This window comes from Sapajus apella, unplaced genomic scaffold (genome assembly GCF_009761245.1).
Source record: "Sapajus apella isolate SASKATOON/1434 unplaced genomic scaffold, GSC_monkey_1.0 scaffold19, whole genome shotgun sequence".
Classification (NCBI taxonomy): domain Eukaryota; kingdom Metazoa; phylum Chordata; class Mammalia; order Primates; family Cebidae; genus Sapajus; species Sapajus apella.
In genome coordinates, this window is record NW_022436959.1 from 29017288 (window position 1) to 29038584 (window position 21297).

Consider the following 21297-nt stretch of genomic DNA (forward strand, 5'->3'; position numbering starts at 1 on the left):
ATTAAATGAACTTTGCTGTATTCAAAACGTCCAGCAGTGTAGCATCCTCCTTCTTTGGCAGGGAAAGAGCTCAGCATTTGGAAACTCAGCAGTGCATTAAGTATTTTAATAATCATTGTTGACACACAAAGCATATGGCCTTTCAGAATCATTGGGTCAACTGTTGAAGTTGTCTTCTAGATTTCTAAAATTACCTTACAAAATTCAAACAAAATTAAATTAGGACATATTTCAAACTACACTAATTCATGAGCTTTGTGTTACAAGCAAGTGAAATTAAGTTTTCTCCTAGGATATAAGAGAATCTATGAGTAACCGTTTATATTAATGTAAAGGAAAAAGCAAAATTCACACCCCTGCAGAAAAAGTTAATTTGCGTTTCATTAGAAAATCTAGAAGTTCCATGTAAGTAGGCCAGCCTAACGGATACCTTATATTTACTTTGTACCTCCCAGTCATGCCTAAGACCCCTCTCATATATGTATCCCCTCATTTCAGAAGCCCTCATTGTCTGTTTCCTTATAGTTTATATCAGTTGTCTGTGACCACAATAAGGCTGTGAAATAAGCAACCATAACACTCAATGACTTAAAACAATAAGCATTTCTCACACTCACAAGGCTATGGTAAGCAGGGCCATGTCTGTCTTTGTGGGCTCACTTGTGTCTGTGGTCAGCTGTGGGCAGGGAGGTGCTCTGCTGATAATGGCTGGGCTCCCTCATATGCCTCAGAGTCAGCTGGTCAAAGGCTGATCTGCTGGGACAACTGGTCTCTCCTCCTCATGTCTCTTGCATGCATATGCTTCTCACCCCCTCCAGCGGGTCAGCACAGGCATATTCTCAGGGCCATCTCAAAGAAGCAAGAGAGAAAGTGGAAACAGGCTAGCATTGTTTTATCAAGCCTGCAGTTTCATTACATTTGTTAACATCCCATTGACTAATGCAAGTCACATGGCTGAGCTCAGAGTCAGAGTAGGAGGACACTACAAAGTTACAGGGCAAAGAATGAGGATACAGGGAGGCCATTAGTTAGGGCTTTAATGCCATCATCCTACAACCCCACCCCCACCCTGTTCCAACACCAGCATTAATCATTTCCTTGTCTATGCTGCTCTCTGTTCCTCACTCTTAGTTCTATGTTCATAATTTCCCCATTCTGTTATAATGTAGTGGCTAACTTGTCTCTCCTCCTTAAGAGATTAGGGAGTCTTTATGTTTATATGCATTCATCTATAAATTTTTATCGACTACCTGTTATATGTCTCATTCCTTTACAGCTTTACAGAAACCCCAGTTCCTAGCATTGGTCCTGACACATGACAGGCACTCAGTAAATACATGTTGAATGAGGGCATACTTGACAGCTCCCACTCCCATGTGTATTGTCTTCCCCTTTGAAGGAAAAGACTGGAGACAGATGCCTTTCAGGACCCCAGTTGAGGTGGCCTTCCTGGCCAGAGCAACTGATGACCAACACAGGGATCTACAGTGAAACATCTTCCCCTCCAGACTCCCCCACTTCTCCCCTCCAGAAATCAGATTTTCTCTTTTCCATCTTCCTATTCCTCTCAAAGGAAGACAGGAAATCACTAACACTCATCCTAGACTCTTTTTATAGTCAGAGCTCCCAAGTAATTTTTACTACTGGCTCTTTGCTCTACAGTGGAGACCACCCAGCTCATGGTATGGTCAGTTTGAAAGGAACTGGATGACTACTGTTCTTTGATCTTCCCAACTCGGTAGACCAAGAATACAGAAGAATTCTTAGGACAGTTTTGACATAGCTATAGACACAAGATTCTATTCATACAGGATATTAATTCTATCAGTGTGGTGTTCAATGTACTGCCTCATTATTTTCCAATTCCATAGAGTCCTTCAGGGAAAACTTGTATTTCTGGGTAGAATCATAATTCTGAGCTTTTTGATTGTCCAGTGAGTAGTGTAAGTTGCTTGGGAGGCAGAATAGCATGGCTTTGGAGTCAGGCCGGCTAATTTAGAATGCCAGCCCTGCCCGTGAGTAACTTGCCTTGATGAAGTCTCTCAATCCTCATCAGTGAGAGACAGTAATAACAGTAGCCAAAATAGAATGATGCTGGCATGTGATAAGTAAAGTGTATTCACTGTTAGATTTAGTATTATTATATAACATCCAATAATTTTCTAAGTTGCGAATATGTTCATATTAGTAGTAAAAAGTTAATGTATTTTGTATAAAATAGTCTACATATTTATTTTTATTAAAAAATAAAATCACTTCTTAAACTACTTTAAAGGTTATACTTTAAAATGAATTCAAATACCTCACCTTTTGCAATGGCCTGAAAAATTTCTTTATTCAGACAACAAATATGTATTCAGTACCTGCTTTGCACCAGGTTGCCAGGTGATAGCATTATAAACAAGGTAGACGTTGTCCATGCCCTCCTGATAGCCCGTGATGAAAGAGTTATTGTTAATACATCAGTGTTACTTCCAACTCTCAGTAACCTATCTAGTATCTATAACTTTAGGATGATATGAGATAAATTAATATTTGAACTCATCACACTGAATACATTGAATATGTACAGCTTTTTATCTGTCAATCATATAAAAAGTGGTTTTTGAAAAATTGGCTGGTTTTCTTTAACCAAAATATGATGTGTTGACACTTCAGATTGAAGGAAGGCGAAATTTTGACTTCATATTTTGTTTCATTTTTTGGTTTTGTTATTGTTGTTTATTTGTTTGTTTTTATGAGACAGGCTCTCACTCTCATTCAGGCTGGAGTGCAGTGGCACAATCTCAGCTCACTGCGACTTCCACTTCCCAGGCTCAAGTGATTCTCCCACCTCAGCCTCCCTACTAGCTGGGACTAGAGGCATGTACCCCCACGCCTTTGTTGTTGTTGTAGAGACAGGGTTTCACCATTTTGCCCAGGCTGGTCTCAAACTCCTGAGATCAAGTGATCCACCCACCTCAGCCTCCTAAACTGCTGGGACTATAGGCGTGAGCCACTGTGCCCAGCCTTGACTTCACAATTTTCAGTGCAGCTGTATCCAGTTGTAAAACTTTCTATTTTGTTATGAAATAGTGTGTAAAATAGACATTTCTGAATTTTTCCCTGACCTTTACTCCATTCCTGAATTACTGTATGGTTCAAGGATCGATGGAGGATTGCTAATATACATTACTCAATAGTAAAACGTTTCATCCCTGGGAATAGTTTTTTTAGGCTGTGTCAAAATTCCCTCATATGAGATCTTAGATTGGATCCTGGAGCAGAAAAAGGACAGTAGTGGAAAAACTGGTGAAATACAAATAAAATCTGTAGGTTAGTAAATAGGATAGTATCAATGTACATCTCTTTGTTTTAACAAATGTGGCATGTTCTATAAGATGTTAACATTAGGGGTAGCTGAGTGAAGGGTATACAGGAGCTCAGCTTCCAAAGACTGTAGGAAAACAATGGAGCAAAGATGGTTTCCTCACCACCCTGCTTGTCTCCCGTCTTCTCTCAACCATGGTCAGCTTGTGAATGTCTTGAGAAGAAAGGAATTTTAACATCAGACTAAGAGAAATAGAATTAGGATGGCAAGTCTGCTATAAAATCATAGTGTGCAATACTTTCATTTGGGCCCTTTGGAGGCAAAGAATGGATGTTATAGCATCTTCCCACTTGAAATTTTCAAAAGTGTTTTCATATATGAAAGAGAAAAGTCCTGCTGTTGGTTTCATCTCACCTGAAAATTTTAGCTACTTAAGGGTTGGAGTGATTCAGAAATCCCTCTTTATTTTCATAGGTACAAACACAAGTGCGCCTTGCAAAAAAAAACTTTGATAAATTGAAGATGGATGTGTGTCAAAAAGTGGATCTTCTTGGAGCAAGCAGATGCAATCTCTTATCTCACATGCTAGCAACATACCAGGTAACAAAGTGATGTTGTTGCAATGAACCAAGATTGCCATGAGGTTTAAATAATATGAAAATGGTGTTTGAGCTGGGCGCGGTGGCTCACGCCTGTAATCCCAGCACTTTGGGAGGCCGAGGCGGGCGGATCACAAGGTCAAGAGATTGAGACCATCCTGGCCAACATGGTGAAACCCCGTCCCTACTAAAAATACAAAAATTAGCTGGGCATGCTGGCACACGCCTGTAATCCCAGCTACTTGGGAGGCTGAGACAGGAGAATTGCTTGAACCCAGGAGGCGGAGGTTGCAGTGAGCCCAGATTGTGCCACTGCACTCCAGGATGGCGACAGAGCGAGATTCTGTCTCAAAAAAAAAAAAAAAAAAATGGTGTTTGAGCTAAAAGTATGGTTTGGACATTGTGAAGCTCTGAATGCCTTTCCATAATTTCACTTCCCACATCTCTGCCTTCTAGGGTCCTACAGTTTAATCAAACCAAATAGTAGCTATTCCCTGTATGTACCATAATTTCCCACTTCCTTACATTTACTTCAGGGGTCCCTTCTACCTGGAGTGCCTTTCTCTTCTATCCATGCCTTTCCAAATTCCATTCTTTTTAATGTATCAGACAGAATGTGCTCTCTTTCAGTAAGCCTCCTCTGAACTCACTTAGCATAGTGTCTATCCGTCTCATGGCACATCTTCTTGTTAGTATTCAATGCATGTGTTTTTGTCTCCCCTGTTAGTCTCTGAGTTCCTTCTGTATAACACTGTCCGTCAACAATGCTACTGAGCACCAACTGAGGGAGGATGCAGGATGCTGGATGTTGTAGGGAATATAACAATAAAGACCAGGGCTGGGTGCGATGTCTCTCACCTGTAATCCTAGCACTTTGGGAGGTGGAGGTGGGCAGATCACTTAAGGTCAGGAGTTCAAGACCAGCCTGGCCAACACGGTGAAACCCGTCTCTACTAAAAAAATACAAAAATTAGTTGGGTGTGGTGGCAGGTGCCTGTAGTCCCAGCTACTCGGGAGGCTGAGGCAGGAGAATCACTTGAACCTGGGAGGCAAAATGAGCTGAGATCTGCACTTCATCCTGGGCGACACAGTGAGACTCCATCTCAAAACAAACAACAACAAAAAATATTAAGACCAGCTTCCTTGTCTTCAAAGAGCTCAAAGTTTAGGAAGAATTTGGAGATAGTGAAGTCTATTTTTCTATACCTCTAGGACAGAGAAGGGTGTGCTAAGTAAAATAAGCTCTAAGAAAGCCAATGACAGCTTGAAGAAGGAGAAATGGAATCAGCTGAGGGATTGAAACAGTAGATTATTAATGATTTGCCCTGGGTTTTGGGGGATGGATCAGATGAAACAAAGAGAATGGAGAGGAGAAGGTCCCAGGTGATAGCAGCAGCATAAGATCTGGGAGGCAGTATTTGAGGAAATAGGGAGGCATTTAGTTTGGCTGAAATACAGAGTAAATGGGGGCATAATGGGAAACATGAGAATGAGTTAGAATCATGTTTAGAGAATCTTAAAAGCTACAGAGAGTCACACTTCCCTGGGGTCTGAGACTAGGCATTCAAAACAGTAATAGCTTTACTGTCTTTCTCTGCAGACCACTCTGCTTCATTTCTGGGAGAAAACTTCTCACACTATGGCAGCCATCCATGAGAGCTTCAAAGGTTATCAACCATATGAATTTACTACTTTAAAGGTATGAAAGCTAGAGGGACCACTAGAAAATCTTGAGAGAAGTAAAGTTTTGTTTATATCACAAGCAAAGTCCATTGCAGAAAGCATCATTATTTCTGGACTCAAAATGCCAAAGAGAGAACTATGCCTCCAGCAAAGTCTTTTTTTTTTACTGTATCAGGATTCATATAATGATAATCCACTGCGATCCAAAAAGCACAAATTGAACCTTCAGATACATGTTACTGGGAGATGAATTGTGGTGAGTTTGAGTCTAATGATTGGTCCTGCTCCTTTAAAATACTTGTTTGGCATGCTAAAGGGGAGATTGTCTAAGTCCCATAAACTCAGTTACTTTTAATTATTTATTCAAATATCCTCACTTGAGAAAATATCTTCCTTTCCTCACTTACTTCTGAAATGTATCATTTTATTCTGAGAGTACTGTGCAACATAAAATCGAATTTTTCTGTAAGACTATAGCAATAGTTTCTAATTGAAAAAGCAGTATTAAACTCAATGATTTTTCATCTCAGAAGAGATACATGCATAGTGTCTGATCCTCAGTATTGGATCTGCACATGGGTTGTTTTCTCTCTAGTGGTTACAAAGGATTAATGCATATTGACATAAAGAAGTGATTTTGGTTGCAAAGGATTTTAAGAATGATGAAAGAACAATGGATACTTGATTGCCAAATCATATCTTTGAAAGAAAAAAGTGAGGCATGAACCAGCTAAAGTTCACCTCGAACATGCCTTGCTCTTAATTGTTCAAGCAATTTGTATGTGTTTTATCACCTTGCTTGACAAGCCATCAAAACTTTAAAACACAATTTTCTTTGCCTTAAATCACTTTTTTCTCTTTTTTGATTTTGAGATGTGTATAATGTCATTGCATCTATACAAGTACCAAAAATGCTTTAAGACCCTGGTCCTTAAAACGAAGCTTCCAAGAGGAAGCCAAGAAAGTCCACTGACCTTGTGCTGCACCTGACCTGGCCCAGACAGGACACCTGGCCAGAGAGTTTGTTCTTCATTATCCCCTCCCAGCTGGCTGCCCGCCCATTCATTGGCACTAGCTGGCATGTTGCATGGTGAATGCATTCAGAGTGTGCGCTGTTTTGCTCTGTCAACTATAAGCACTTCAGGGGAGGGATCTTTTATTTCTTATGTACCCTCTTTTGTCCAGCTAAATGTTTTGTACACAGTGTGCCCCCAGCCTTTCCTTTCACACTGGCAATGTTACCGTGGCAATGTTACCGTTGTTGGTAGTGGCTGCATCTTCTCTGATTTGCTGCTGTTTTCAGCACCTTCAGAAACAGGCATCCTGACCAAGGCAGATAGATTAAAAGTATAACTCACACTATTCACAATTCTTACACAGGCCTGAGCAAAATCCCATGGATTACTCTTTGATAAGGCAGAGACTTTTAGGGTTTAGAGCATCAATGTGCATTGGATTTTATTTTATATATCATTTCAAAGGTTATCTGTCTTTTACAAGACAACTGTACATTACGTACATCAGCCAGTTGGAAGATGAAATGATGCCTACTCCAAATATAATTCAGAGAAACTTTAGGTATGAGTTAATTGCATATAAAGTACAATGTGAATTCATGAAATTGAAGTTGTGCCACAAGCATGGAAGAACCCATGTGTGTATCCCTGACCTCCTGTGCTGAGGAAAATATGGCTCCTTAATTTTTGCCACAACATTTATCCTGCAGAGAGGATCAAGCTGATTATGTTAGAGCATTTTTGGGCAGAGAATTTAGTGAAAGTTTGACAGCAGTGGTTCAGGACTACTTACAAATATTTTGGGCAGATAACTATCTGTTAGCTTTTACATCCCCAGAGCCTTCCTTAAATTATGGTTTAAGTAATAGTTCATGGCTAAATTGTAATATAATCTTAGTAGGAGTAATACATCTGTTAAGGTATAATGATGTTATGGTAATATTAAGAATAAATGTTCAGAAACCAACCAAATAAACTGTACTTTTTTTCTTTTGTTACCTCTCTGGAATGCTGTTCATCTAGGCTTTCAGTGATGACATATATTAGAAACTCAAGCTGATGGATAATTATTAGGCTGATGTAAAAGTAATTACAGGGTTTTCCATTACTTTTAGTGGCAAAAACCACAATTACTTTTGCACCAACCTAATATTTTTTTTAACGTGGACTCAAATATGACACAATGGAATCCTGTTATGACACAACTCACTATTACATAGATATAAGTACATTGCATATTGTTTTATATGCCAGAAAACATGAAGATGAAAACCATTAATACTTTATGTATCACAGTAAAATACACGGATATTGTTTGTCTTCCCATCCCTCTTGCACCAGTATTTTTAATCCATGTCCTATGTTTATAAGATTTGTATTTTGTCCAGTCATCTATTAATATATATAATTTTCTTTTGAATAGCACTGTATATTGACAATGGCTATTTTGAAATTTAAGTAAATATTTCCGTGATTAATTTATTCTGTGGGTTTACCTAAGCAAATAGCCCCTGAAATGCCTTTTGGGACTCTGACTGGAAAGAAAACATTGTCTTTGGAGAGGGTTGCCAAGCTCTGTTAATGAAAAGCAAGCCATTTGTTTTCTTTGCTTCGGGGTGTATTCTGAGTGTGTTGGTAATTGTGCCATTGCAGCTGTATTTCCTGACTGTTAGTTTTATGCTTGATGAAGGATGATAATTAATGTGTTAAGCACTCAGTGCATCCTGTTTGGAGGGACACATTTTTTTGCTACAGAATTACAGAGACAGAACTCGTGCCCCAAGAAGTACAGTTTTACTTCTACTTAATCTTTCTCTAAGAAATAGAGTTATCACTCTTTTACAAAATAATTTTGTTATAAAGATGAATTGAGTCTTCACCTCATACTTGAAAAATATACAAGTGACTATTGTGACATTTTGTAATATTTTGTTTTAATGTTTTATGTGACAACAAATATTGCTTTTTTTACCCAAGCCTAACATAATTATGTTGATTCTACTTTTACTGACAGATTCCTTCATCATTTTAATTTTCTTATAATAAATAGATTTTTGTAGCATTTTAACTTTATGGATAATTTAGCTTTGAAATTTAATATTTAAAAATTTTTAATCTTATCATTATAACAGCTCAAATGTAAAGCAGAGGAACTATCTTCTAAGTGGTTTCCAATGACAAAAGCAATTCCCTGATCTTGTATTTTCAAACAACAAACATTGATCAATTCATGAAATGTTACTACATATATATATATATATATATATTGCATGAATTGTAATTAATATATTTATTTTATGTTGATACTAAATCATCTGGGACTATCTTTCACATGGTAGAAATTGAGTCATGGGGCTAGGAATGGAATGTTACTTGCCAGATCTTGAAAACATGGTCACTTTTCTAGAGAAAGTAACTTAGACTAAGAGTTTATGGCATTTTAAAATACTACATGAAATTCTGTCTTGTTATGAGAGCAGTACCCTGTCTTAAATTACCAACACTCAGATGTGGTTGTCTTTGCTTCGTCTTTCTAAGATGTCATTTACTTGCACATTTCTTCTCAGATCCAGAGCAGACATTATCAAAGGGGGAAAAAAACCCTCATAAGTAAAGTGGCTTTTCCTTGGAAGATCTGACATATATTTATATCAGTGATCATTTCCTGTCTATCTGGCATGCTGGCAGCAGGTTAAGTTGGGTGTTTCAGTGAGCATTGGGCCCCTCGCAGCAGTGGACACACTGATCCAGGGCCAATTCCTCCTGCATTTGTATTTTTAAGGAGATCAGAGTGCCTGTATTTAATGAAAATGACCAGTAGTAAAGTGGATTCCTGTGAGATCTCTCATTCCAGTGTTTTTGGAAGGAAAGCCAGTTTTTTGTTTTTTGTTTTTTTTTTTTTTTTGCCTTGCTCTTCATTTTCTCTGGTTCTGTGATAAAAACACAGTGTGTAAAAGCGCAAGCTCTGGAGCCAGCCAGACCTGGCTTTAGATCTGGCTCTGCCACTTTTCAGCTGCATGGTGTGGTAATGAGAGAGGTGAGAGTGGTTGTGATAGTTGTGGCCGTGTTTGTATTAGTGGTGCCAGTGATGGCAGCGGTGGTGACAAAAAAGGTGAAAGTGATGGCAATGGCATTGGTGAAGGGGGCAGTGGTGGTAGCGGTGATGGAGGAGATGGTGGTAGTGGTGATAGGTGATGGTGGAAGAGGTGCTGGTGGTAGTGATGATGGTGGTGGTGATGAAGGAGATAATGGTGGTGGTGGTGATGGAGGAGGTGATGGTGGTGGGAGAGGTGCTGGTGGTAGTGGTGGGGGTAGTGGTGATGAAGGAGATAATGGTGGTGGTGGTGGAGGAGGAAGTGATGGTAGTAGCAGTGGTGAAAGAGGTAAGTAGTGGTGGTGGTGGTAAGGATGACGGTAATGGTTGTGGCGGTTGTTGAGATGGTGGTGTCAGTGGTCAGGATAACAGTCATGGTAAAGGCTCCAGTAGGATGTACTTATTATGAATTCTATAGTAGATCTAGAAGACAGCCATTCAGAGCATCACTACAGGAGAGTTTTTTGAGGTTTCTAGGTTAAGTTACTTTATTACTCTCCATTTTCATCCTAGATTGTCAGTTTTATGTGAGTTTCACAAGTGAGGCTATGAAAGGCAATGGGACAGGAGGTCTGGCCAGATCTCACCCCAGGGTAACCCAACCCACTCCCTCCCTGGCTTTCACAGACACTCTGGCAGCTCAATTCCCAAACCTGTCCTTCGGCTTTCCAGACCTTGGTCTGGGCTCACAGAATTCCCACCAGGGATAGAAGACGGCTGGGCAGGCCTGCAGGCAGGAAAGGCAGTAGGGCCTCCCATCTCTGCAACAGGGCTAATTCTAAAAAATGTAATTTGGCTTTACAACTTGCTGTTGATCTGTGCCAATATTTTAATGCTAAGGAAACCTGAATTTGAAAACATAACTCTGAGCATGTTCAAAAATAACCTTTGAAACAGATGTGCCCATGTTTCCTCCTTTCTCTCTAAGGGTGTAGGTCTTAGCACTGTTAGATGGAACATCATTCTAGAGACCAGAACGCTTTTAGCTTTGAAAATTCAAAAAACATCCTTTTCTAAATTTTGTTTTTCTCAAATTCATATGCCTCACAGCCTTCTTCCACCCACCTCCACATTTCTCAGTTAATCACTGGAACATTTACCAACAGGCCACATGGCTCTGTAGTTACTTGCTTTGAAAATAAAGCCATAATAGTTTTTATGAAAATTGGGTAAATATCCCTGCAATGCTATTTTAGTTACCAGTCCCAACAAGGCAATTACGCATGGCGAGCATCCAGGATATCCTTTTCAGCTTTCAAGTTTTCTCTCAGTGTCATTACTTTACCCGGTATTTAGCAAGGCTGTTTTATTCCCAAGCTGCTCCAGGCCAGATCACTGGAAACAGCAAATTGGGATGCATCCAGGTCACCAAGAAAGGAGGGAGTGGAGGGACTGACCAAGGCCACCACTGAAATCTGAGGGGGACGAGCCAGAGTGTGGCTTGCCATTTGTTCATCCAGGCCCGATGGCAACTGGCACTCGTTCTCCCAGGCAGCTGGTAGCTCAGGCCTTCACAACAGCATGTTGCTTCTCCATCCCCCACCTCTCTCGTTCCCTATCTCCTCCCTTAGGGGAAAGGAAAAAATATTAGTATTGTGTGGATAGGTTGTCTGGGCCAAACACTCTCCTAAGGGTGAGGTGAAATCATGTCTAGGAGAATTTGTCACACAGTGTGCCAGGTTGGGATTATAATTAATAATACTGCTACATTCAGCACTGACATAGAGGAAGTGAATATACTTCTGTTAACCCTCAAAATAACCTTGGAATATTGGATGTACTTATTCTTGTTTGCCTGTTTCAAATGAGGAAACAAACTCAGAAAGGTCTGGTCGTTTGCCTGGGCCTGCATGCCCATTGTGCAGAAGACTGGAAACGGGGATGCGCCTGCCTTCCCCAGCAGGGCCATGCACTGCTTCCCCAGGCACTTCTGGCCACAGGGCAGGAAGGGAGGAGGAGAAAGCAGAAGTGCCACCTTTAAAAAATATAGCTGCAAACTTTCAATTTAAAATAGCACTTTGAAGTGTTTGCTTGTAGGCAAAAAAGCGTGCTTTATATGTCAGTACTTCAGATACCTGGGAATGCATGGCTCTTCTTTTAGAGTTTGGAAAGAAGTCCTCTTGGTCTCCCCAGCACCTCATATTGAAGGGGAAGGTCCCCATATGCTGGCCTGGGTATTTAATACCATTTCTTAACTAATTGTAGAATGTTTAACATCCAGATTCAAATATTGCGTCTACCTGTTAATAGCCAAATGGCCTGAAGCAAGTCAGTTCATCTCTCAGTCCCCATTTTCCTGTCAGGAAAGCAGGAATACAAGGTTTATCTGGGTTTTGTGAGGATTAAGTGAGATGTAGAAAACATGGAGCACAGTACCTACCATAGGAGAAACACTTAAGACATCTAATTCCCTTTAGAACTTTAAAGTCACTGGTAAGAAAGCAAGTTTTGAGTGCTTGGTGTGAGCTTGGTACCATGTAGAAGCATCCTCTCAGTTCATCTTCATGTCACAAAACAAATACTCATCATTACCTCCATTGTCCTCATGGGTAAACCAACACCTCCAAGGAGTGGAGGTCATGTCCATATCACAGCACTGTGTGATCCATCTCCAAAGTCCATTTTTTTCCAGGACAGTATGGTGCCTTCTCATTATCAATTTTCCATCTTATTTTATAGAAGAATGCTATCTATCTTGTTTATGATTGTGATTATTTTTCTCTAATTTTACTTTTTTGTTCTACATTACAATTCAAGATTACTTCTAGTTATAGAGTAATAGTGTTTCTTATATAGTGTCGTTATAAGTTTGGAAATGCATAGTGAGGGCAAGAGTCTGTCTGTGCTAGATGTCCATGAATTATGTGGCCCATACACATCACTGTGGCCTCTGCTTTTATTCTCATGTACTTCTAATTGTATAAACACACATATACAGACGTCCAACTGAGTTCAGCACTTTTTAACCATGCCCCACTATTTTGAACACTTTTATTTTATGGACAATTATTTGGCACCTTCATATGTGTATATTTTAATTAACAGAAAGTAGCATAAGAAAATTAGATGTCATAATTAAAGATTAGAGAAGATACTACGTACTCAGTTGTTAAAGTTAAACATTAAATTTAGGTTATTAGAGCTGGCTCCTGGCCTCATGTCTGAAATTTATTTTGCTAAGTAGTTTTGCATTCATTCAGATGAATGTTGTTGTTGCTTTTATTTTCCTAATACAGGAAGTAGTAACTCCCATTATTATATTAAGCTGTTTCCTTTCTAAGACACTTTTGCAAGCTCGGCCTGCACGTTTCCTCTGTCACACTGATCTTATATACTGTGTATGTGCTTCCTGAAACCAATTAAGCATTGATGGAAATTATTAGCATGTTAGTGCAGCCTTAACAGAGAAAAGTTACTTAGTCTAAAAACATTCTTTCCTCCGCAAAGAACCTTTCAGTCTTGTATGACTCTGTGTGCTGTTAATACACATTAATTTTCATGAGCAATTTTGATGAAAGACTGAGTAAGTTTCGGGTTTAGAAACAGAATGTTTTTGGAATTCTCATTTCTGGACATGGATTAAAATGTGGCTCCCATCAGCCAGTAATTGGAAATAATAGTTCATCTGATGGCTGCCTCATCTATACATAAGCCTCTTAGACTCATTTTGCCTGAGCAGGTGTTCATGTCACACAGAAAATATTGTCACTCCTGAGTTTTACACATTCTATACGGTTAAGCATTTCAGCTGAGTTGTGGACTTCAAAATAATTTGAAGAATTTACCTCTATCTTCTACCCCTAGTTGAGCCCCTGTGATCAAACCTCAGAGAGAGCAGTCTATAGAATATCCTGTATCTGACAGTCACACCCAGGAACTAATTTGGGGAGATGAAGGGGATTATGATTTTTCCTCCATGATCTTTTAATGTTCCCCTTAGCCTCTTTATAGCTTCAGTGTATACCATCTTTTGTAAGAAACAATTTCCCTATGTGTTATTGGTGTTTTCCTTGCTGTATCGAAGAGTATTTAGCTTAGTTTGGTCTAAAAATTCTGTCTTGGTGATGTCCCTTGAAAATGTCCTGAAATTGATTGTGGCGAAGGTTGTACAACTCTGTGAATACAGTAAGTCCTCACTTAGTGTCATCAGTCCGTTCTTGGGAAACTGCAACTTTAAGCAAAACAATGTGTAATGAAATCAATTTTACCATAGGCTAATTATACAAGCAAGAGTTAAGTTCTTAAGACAATTTATAGTCACAAAAACATCACCAAACTTCTAAATAAAGATCAAAACACTTCTGATATTAAACATTGAAATAAATCTAAATTGTATGTACATTTAAGAAAGTTTTTTTTTAAAAGTGAGATAATTCTTTACCCAATTTTTGGTGGATCAGTGAATGATGGGGACTCAGAGTGGTAGTGGGTTAAATTAAGGAATAAGCGTTGGCGAAGCGAAAATTCTAAGGTGCCTCCTACCACCTTGCAGTTAAATCACAACACAAATACAGTGGGCTCACTGGGTGCTTTTCGGTCACATTGTTTATTGTATGCCTTTGCATGATTATATATTTGAATAATTTTTATGATTAGTTTTATTTATTCATTTGTTCATTTTCCAACCTGCTTATTCCAGTTCAGGGTGTGGATGGCGGGAGGCTATCCCAGCATCCCAGCAGCTCAGGGCACAGGATGGGAACCAGTCCTAGAAAGGACCACTACCCCGTAGCAAGGCACACCAACACACACCTCCACACTCACCCACACTGGGACCATGTAGAATCATACATTCACCTGACTTGTGTGGCTTTGGGATATGGGAGGAAGCTGGAGTGGAGTCAGGAGAAAACCCACTCAGACTTGGGCAGAATGTGTAAACTCCACCCTGACAGTAGCCCTGGGCCAGGAAATCCATTTTTTTTTCTCATCAACATTATACAAAATGACATTTTTCGAAGAGCTACTTGCTGTGTACTACAAACCATTGAATAGTATGGTGAATTCTAAAAATGGTTGAATTTTATCTTAAATTATATCTCAGTTAAGCTGGTTGTGTGTGTGTGTGTGTGTGTGTGTGTACACACAAGGTTCCTCTTGGTTCAAAATTCTAATATTTAATAAAGAAGCCCATGTGCTCAGTTTTAGTTTTGCTCGTGGTTCTATAAACCTTTTCAAATTACTCCCCTGAGCCTTTGAATTTCCTAGCTAAGGAGCTGTGGTATTTTTTAGTGTAACCTTGTGTACATGCATTTATCAATCAACAAGTACATATTTAGTACCTTTCTTGAGCTGCAACAACCAAATCATTACAGGAATAATGGTAATAGTAGGAAGAGAGGAGCAATTGCCACAGGAATTATTAATAATAATTTAAAATAGCAGCTGGAACTATAGCCATTCTGATGGGAGAAGCACAATAGTGACTTAACTGTGATTGTGGTGACAGGGAGCCAACTATTGAGTCCCTGCTAATGGGCCAACAGGGGAAGGGTTGAAAAGAAGGAGTGAGTGGTTTACATTACAAAAGGATTGTCTGAGAGCTGCTCAAGTGTGGTTATGAGGGAGGTCAGGCTGGAGACAGAAAGGATGATAACCGTGGAGCTGTCAAGGGCATCTCAGGGGTTTAGGCAAGCACTGTGGCAGCTAGACACAGCCGGCTGAGAGCAGACATGTCCTGGCCCTGCCTAGCGTTGATTGATAAAAGGGAAACACAATGAGAAGATAATTGAGCAAACCAGGAGGCCTGGACAAGTGTCACAGAATTTAAAAGTGAGTCTTGGGAGCCATCAGAACCTTGGCTGAAAATATTCGTGCCTTCACTTTGACCAGAGTTGGACCATTTTGTCAGGGAATAAAACTACTGAAAGTCGTGTGAGTGTGTGTGTGTGTACATGAATTAAATGCTGTAGTTGGCAGATAGATTGAAAAGAATACATCCTTGACATCTAATGAACTCCTTCTGGCTGCACATATACTAAAACACACACGCGCGCGCACCCACACACCCACACACACACACACTGGGTTTTACTAGAAGTTTGGAGCATATAAAAAAATCAAGGACACCCAGACTGCAGTCCATACTCCAGTTGTCTCATTTGTCCTGACACTGCCCTTTGTGTCACTTTCCCTCCAGTGCCTGCTGCAGCCAAGATCATGTATTGCATTTAGTTGTCATGCATTAGGGAGACAGAAAGAGAAAACGATGATGGTGGAACAAAATGGGGCAAAATGTTAAATATTGATGAACCTGGGTAAAGGAATGTTCTCCCCATGTGATCCCTGCTGACCTCTTTATCCCAATCTCATGAGACTTGTACCCTTGCCAACTATATGGCAGCCCCAGTGGCATTCTTTTTGTTCCTCAGACAAGCCAAGCTATTCCTACCTTTGAGCCATTGACGCAGAGCTCTCTCTTCTCCCTGAGCTGCACAGGGCTGGCTCCTTCTTGTCATTTAGCTCTCAGTTGAAATGTCACTTCCAAGAGAAGATATCCTGCTTACTGGAGTAATAACCCAATCACTTTCTGTCCCTCTGTTTTAATTATCTGCCTAAACCCATCGCTAGCTAATAATTTTATCTGTTGTGTTCACCGGCATATCCAAAGCACCCCAAATAGCACCTGGCATTGGGTAGTGCTCAAAAACTGTTTGTTAACTGAATGAACTAATCTGAATGTCCAGAAATTCAAAATGATGTCAGTGCCTTACGAATGTGCTTTATGCAAGAAAATGCTTCAGAACTCCAATCAGGATACATATACTCAGAGAACACCTGGGTCCTACATTAGAAGGAATGCACACTTTTATATTTCTGTTTTAATATTAAATGTTTAAGGTATATAAAGTCTTTTTATATTCTCCAGTCTAATAAGCTTTTTTAAAATTGTGAAATATCTACACAAGTTATATTGTGTAAAAGAACATCTGTCTCTCTCTATATATATAAATATATATGTATATGTATATAAAATATGCATATTTATACAGTAATTCCAATTATACAAGTAGTGTGAGTATAAAAACAACAGAAAATATATGAAAATAATCATTTTAAGGATATGGAATTATAAGTAATTTTTACTTTATCATACTTGCTGCATGTGGTTCTATTATGTTTCTAATTTAGGAAATATTTAAAAGAGACAAAACATAATACAGGATAAATATGATCCAATATTAATAAAATGGAAATGCGCTTTGGGTATGGAAAGACTGTCCTGAATCTGGCATGCTTAGTGAAGCTTTATAGAAAATACTGGGGATTGATCTGGCTTTGAAGATACATGCACGGGATTAATGAGGGTAGACAAATAGAGCATTTTAGGATAAAGAAGCAGAATGAACACAGATAGGAAGGAAGAAACTAGCACATGGGAGACTGTGAGGAGACCATCCTAATTGAAAGAAAGCTCATGTTTGGGGGATGGCAGGAAGCCAGTCGGGGAAGTTAGGATAGGGTCACATTTTAGAAGATCTTCAAAATTGGGCAGAGAGGTTGATGTTAGAAGTGGAAAGAAATTAGGAAGTTTTTATAACAAATAAATACACTGTTCCTTCTTCTCAAGAAGTAAGATTCTTGAAAAGAAGGATAACACGATGGCGTGGGTATTTTAGGAAAATTACTCTTTGAAGGGAGAGAAAAGAGCTGGCAGTATCCATCTGGTGTCCATGGCAGACACCAAAATCAATCACAGGTCTGCTCTGCCGAGACGCAGCCTTAGAACTATCTTCACTGGCCCTCCAGTCAGCCATTACTAATCAATCAGAGTCCGCCGTGAAACCTGATTGCCTCCTGTGTGTCAGACAAGTGAAGGAGAGGCAGGAGAAGGGCAGGCCCAAGGCTCATGACTCGGATTTTAGTAGTTCTGAGAATACAAGAAGGATAATTATCCTGAGATGTTTCTTTTGTATTTGTAGGTTTGTATTTTAATTAGGACCAGAAATAGAAATCTTTTTGTATAACTCATTATTCAGCTCTAGAAACGTTTTGCTTTTTCTTTCAGGGTCATTGTCACTGGTATGCAGTTTCTGGGCACTTGCTCTAAAAAAAAAAAAAACTTTAAATATTTAATAAACCTTGAAAACAGTAACTCCAACAAATGATATGCCAAAAAAAGACTCTCACCCACTTTAATCTACAAAGATTTGGATGCACCTGCTCTGTCTACTTGTGGGAGTTAGGTTGTCAGATTATGTTAAGCCACTATTTTTGTTCTTTTTAAGAAAAGGTTTTGTTTTCTGTTATTTTTTTAAATGGGTTTTAGATTACAAAATAGCAAATAAAATTAAAAATAAAATGAAATTGTCTCATCTTTGGTGGAGGTGGGAGGAGCTTCTATTTTGTCAGTGTGTGGGCTGCAAACAGAATAGAACGTTTATCTTAACTTCATGTTGAAGTTGAAAAATAAAATTAGCAATAGCCAAAAGGCCATGTTTGAATAACTTATCACAAAAGAGAAAACATAAATCTAGTGGCGAATCAGCTCTGCTATATATGCTAGTATTTCTTGGATGGGTTGAGAACATTGTTGTTTGCCATATAAAATTTCATTTCTATCCAGCTGATTGGTTCAAGGTCACCTCCCAATACCTGTAATTCGAAGTTTGGTTGCTGGGACCAGTGGCCGTTGAATTTTTTATTGATAACCTTTCTTTTCTTTTTGTCTCTATTTCCTCTTCTTTTTTATTTGTTTTTATTTTTTTCATTTTTCTATGGCTTGTGATCAAGAGCTTACAAGACCCTATGAAAAAATTAGTTGAGAAAGAAGAGAAGAAGAAAATCACCCAGCAGGAAAGTACAGACATAGCTATGCAGGAGCCGAATCAGTAAGTCACGGTTTTTTTTTTCCCCCTTTGCATCTTTCTTCCCACAGGTGAGAGTGACATGGTTCTCACTGACCGAGCCTGGCTGGGCCTCAGATGCAGACTCGTTGTCTTACTTCCTCACTTCTCAGCGTAGATGTATTAGCATTCCAGCCAAACCCCTTTAACACACATCCCTGCTACGTCATGACTCATGTATCCCAGTAAGAGATCCCTTTCTAGGGCACTTAGAAGGGCGCACTTGTGAGGAGCTGACTGGAGCAAGACAGGGCAAATGTCCCCAGCACTCCCTGGCTCTCTGCCTGTGGCCTGAGCCTGAGCTTTGCACTTTCTCTGGTTTCTGGACCCTATCTTATCTTTTGTCAACACTAGATGCTCTTCTAAATAGGAAATGCCCTAGCTTTTCTCTTATTGAAGGAGTTTACCTATGAAATTGCCCTGGTGACACACGCATACTAAGGCATCATCATATGAAAGTATTGGATATTGGCATTGTGTTTTCTACCACGCAGGTTGTCTCTTCTCTGTGAAACAGAGAACAGCTTGGAGTATGGGAAATGACTGCTCCATCCCCATTTCATGCCCTTTTATAAAGAAGGTGCCTCTTGTCATTTTAAATACCAAGATGAACTATTTCCATCATACGTAGTGCATGGTTCCTATTCTCATACAGCCAGAAGGAGGTTTAAATGTGAATATATATCATTTTCTATGGAGATGTCGTAGTTTGCAGGAATGCAGTTAATCTTTGAACTGGCTGAGCTAGGAAAACAAGAGATGGCTTTGCTTCTCTGCTCTACTCCTTTCCACACACCAAAAAGTTTAGATGACAATCTTCTGGTAAAACTGGCTTATATTTTTATTATATTTCTAAATAAACTTTCAGATTTATTTTTTGTCCCACAGAAATATTTACTGCCAATATTGGCCTTTTAAAATCTTAAAGCATATATGTACTAGATACATTTTTTTGATGCAGAATGAAGACAAGTTTTCACGGAAGGACAGATTGTAGAATGTGATCTGAATATAGTAAAACTGGCTATTGTGTGGTGAACAATTTCAACCCATTCCTGGTGATGGTAATATTGCTAGCTGTCATTTGGTGAGCACGTGCTATGAACCATGTACAACGCTAGGTGTGTAATTTATGTTAACTCCATCTTAAGACAACCTTCGGTGACGTCAAGGCTGGCATTTTTTTCATCGTGTAAAAGACGGAAGAAAGGCTCCAGAAGGTTAAGGGCCTGCCCACATACTCTTATGTAGTAAGAGGTGAGGCCTGGAGTGGGTCCCTGCACCTTCTTTTCACCATATAAGTTCATACACTCTAAATAAAGCATTCACCTGTAATTAGAAGGGGATTACCTGGGATTTTCTTGATTTGTTTTAATTAATTCAGATTTCTCAAATGCTTTATTGCTTCACTTTTAAAAGCTCAAAAAGTATAACCCAGTAACTATTTAAAATGACAATGAACATTGAACATGAATTTTGTTTAGAAATAGCAGGTGAAGGCGCATCACGGTGCTAGGAGGAAGGTTCAGAGGCAGCGAGTGAGTCTCAGGGCAGCGATGTGTCTTTGTCTTTAAAAACGTGGTGAGAGCTGAGTAGGAGATGGTCAGCCTGGATTTGCGAGTGGTCCAGCCGCTGTAGCCGAGCTAACCTATGGAGGTGTCCTCTCCGCCAACACCAGGAATCAGAAGAAATAGATTCTGATGGATTTTTTACAGTTTTTTTACTATCCACTTTTGCTATTTTTAAGGTGATAACTATATGCATCTATCTTATTTATCTAACCGCCCATCTAAATATTTACAGAATATTTGCCTTGTGATAGAAGTAAATTCAGATATTAAGAGCTACAGAAAGGAACAAAGCCAGCAAATTGGCGTGTAAATGACTATCCATCGTTGATCCTTCTTTGTGTATGTGTGTGTGTGTGTGTGTGTGTGTGTAGTGTATGTATTTGTGTTATAAGTGAAGTAATATTGTACTGAAAAATCTGACTGTATCATAAATAGAACATTGGTAGAACTTGATGACTAAACTTCTTTTTTATTTTAAGATTAATTTCATTAGAGGAAGAAAACCAGCGCAAGGAATCCTCTAGTTTTAAGAGTAAGTTTTCATTTTTATTTAGAATTGCTTCTGAAATATTACTTAATGCTCAACAGCAAAGTCATTTTCCTTTTTGGCTAACTCCTCCTGGGCCCTGTTCTTTTTCAAAGTCATTTTCCTTTTTGGCTAACTCCTCCTAGGCCCTGTTCTTTTTCAGCTGAGAAAAGGCTAATTGGCTTCCTGTAGACTCAGTTCTAAATGTTCACATATCCACGATGTCAACCCTACAGGGTTACTGAGAGAAGCTGTGTATTGTGAACCAGAAAATCACATCACAGTCGCGTCAGCAGCAGCTCTTCAGAGGGGCAGCCACAATGGGAACTGGCAAATCACTGTTTCTTTTCACAGCGGATTATAAGATTTCTGCTGTGGCCCTGACTAGTTGTAGTTTTATTAAGATGAGGCTGCGACCTGAGGAGAGATGGATTTGCAGTACGTGTGGGGAGGGTGTTTGTCGATGTTGGAAACAGATGGGAACTGTTCACTCTGCCCTGCCAGCTGATGCCTCAGCCTGCCAGTGCTGAGCAACCCCAGATCCCTCAGGTGAGCTGAACCTGATGTGTTAGGGGAAGGGGCCAGAGCACTGAGAGGTGGCACAGTGTGCTGTCCAGGCTCCTCAGCTATTTATTTCTGTCTCCTGCTGTTA

At 39.5% G+C, this 21297-nt stretch overlaps 1 protein-coding gene across 25 annotated transcripts in view; it reads left to right on the forward strand.

The window, feature by feature from the left end:
• ICA1 (islet cell autoantigen 1) overlaps positions 1-21297 on the forward strand; it is a 157548-nt gene that overhangs the window by 108410 nt on the left and 27841 nt on the right. For 21 of the 25 annotated variants that reach the window (XM_032287107.1, XM_032287118.1, XM_032287114.1 and 18 more), the window contains 4 exons: positions 3785-3910; positions 5510-5608; positions 18436-18533; positions 20599-20651. In XM_032287107.1, the coding sequence (XP_032142998.1) occupies positions 3785-3910; positions 5510-5608; positions 18436-18533; positions 20599-20651 (376 nt within the window). Of the gene's footprint in view, positions 1-3784; positions 3911-5509; positions 5609-18435; positions 18534-20340; positions 20426-20598; positions 20652-21297 lie in introns of all 25 variants that reach the window. The other 4 variants (XM_032287121.1, XM_032287122.1, XM_032287124.1 and 1 more) reach the window with 2 other exon arrangements.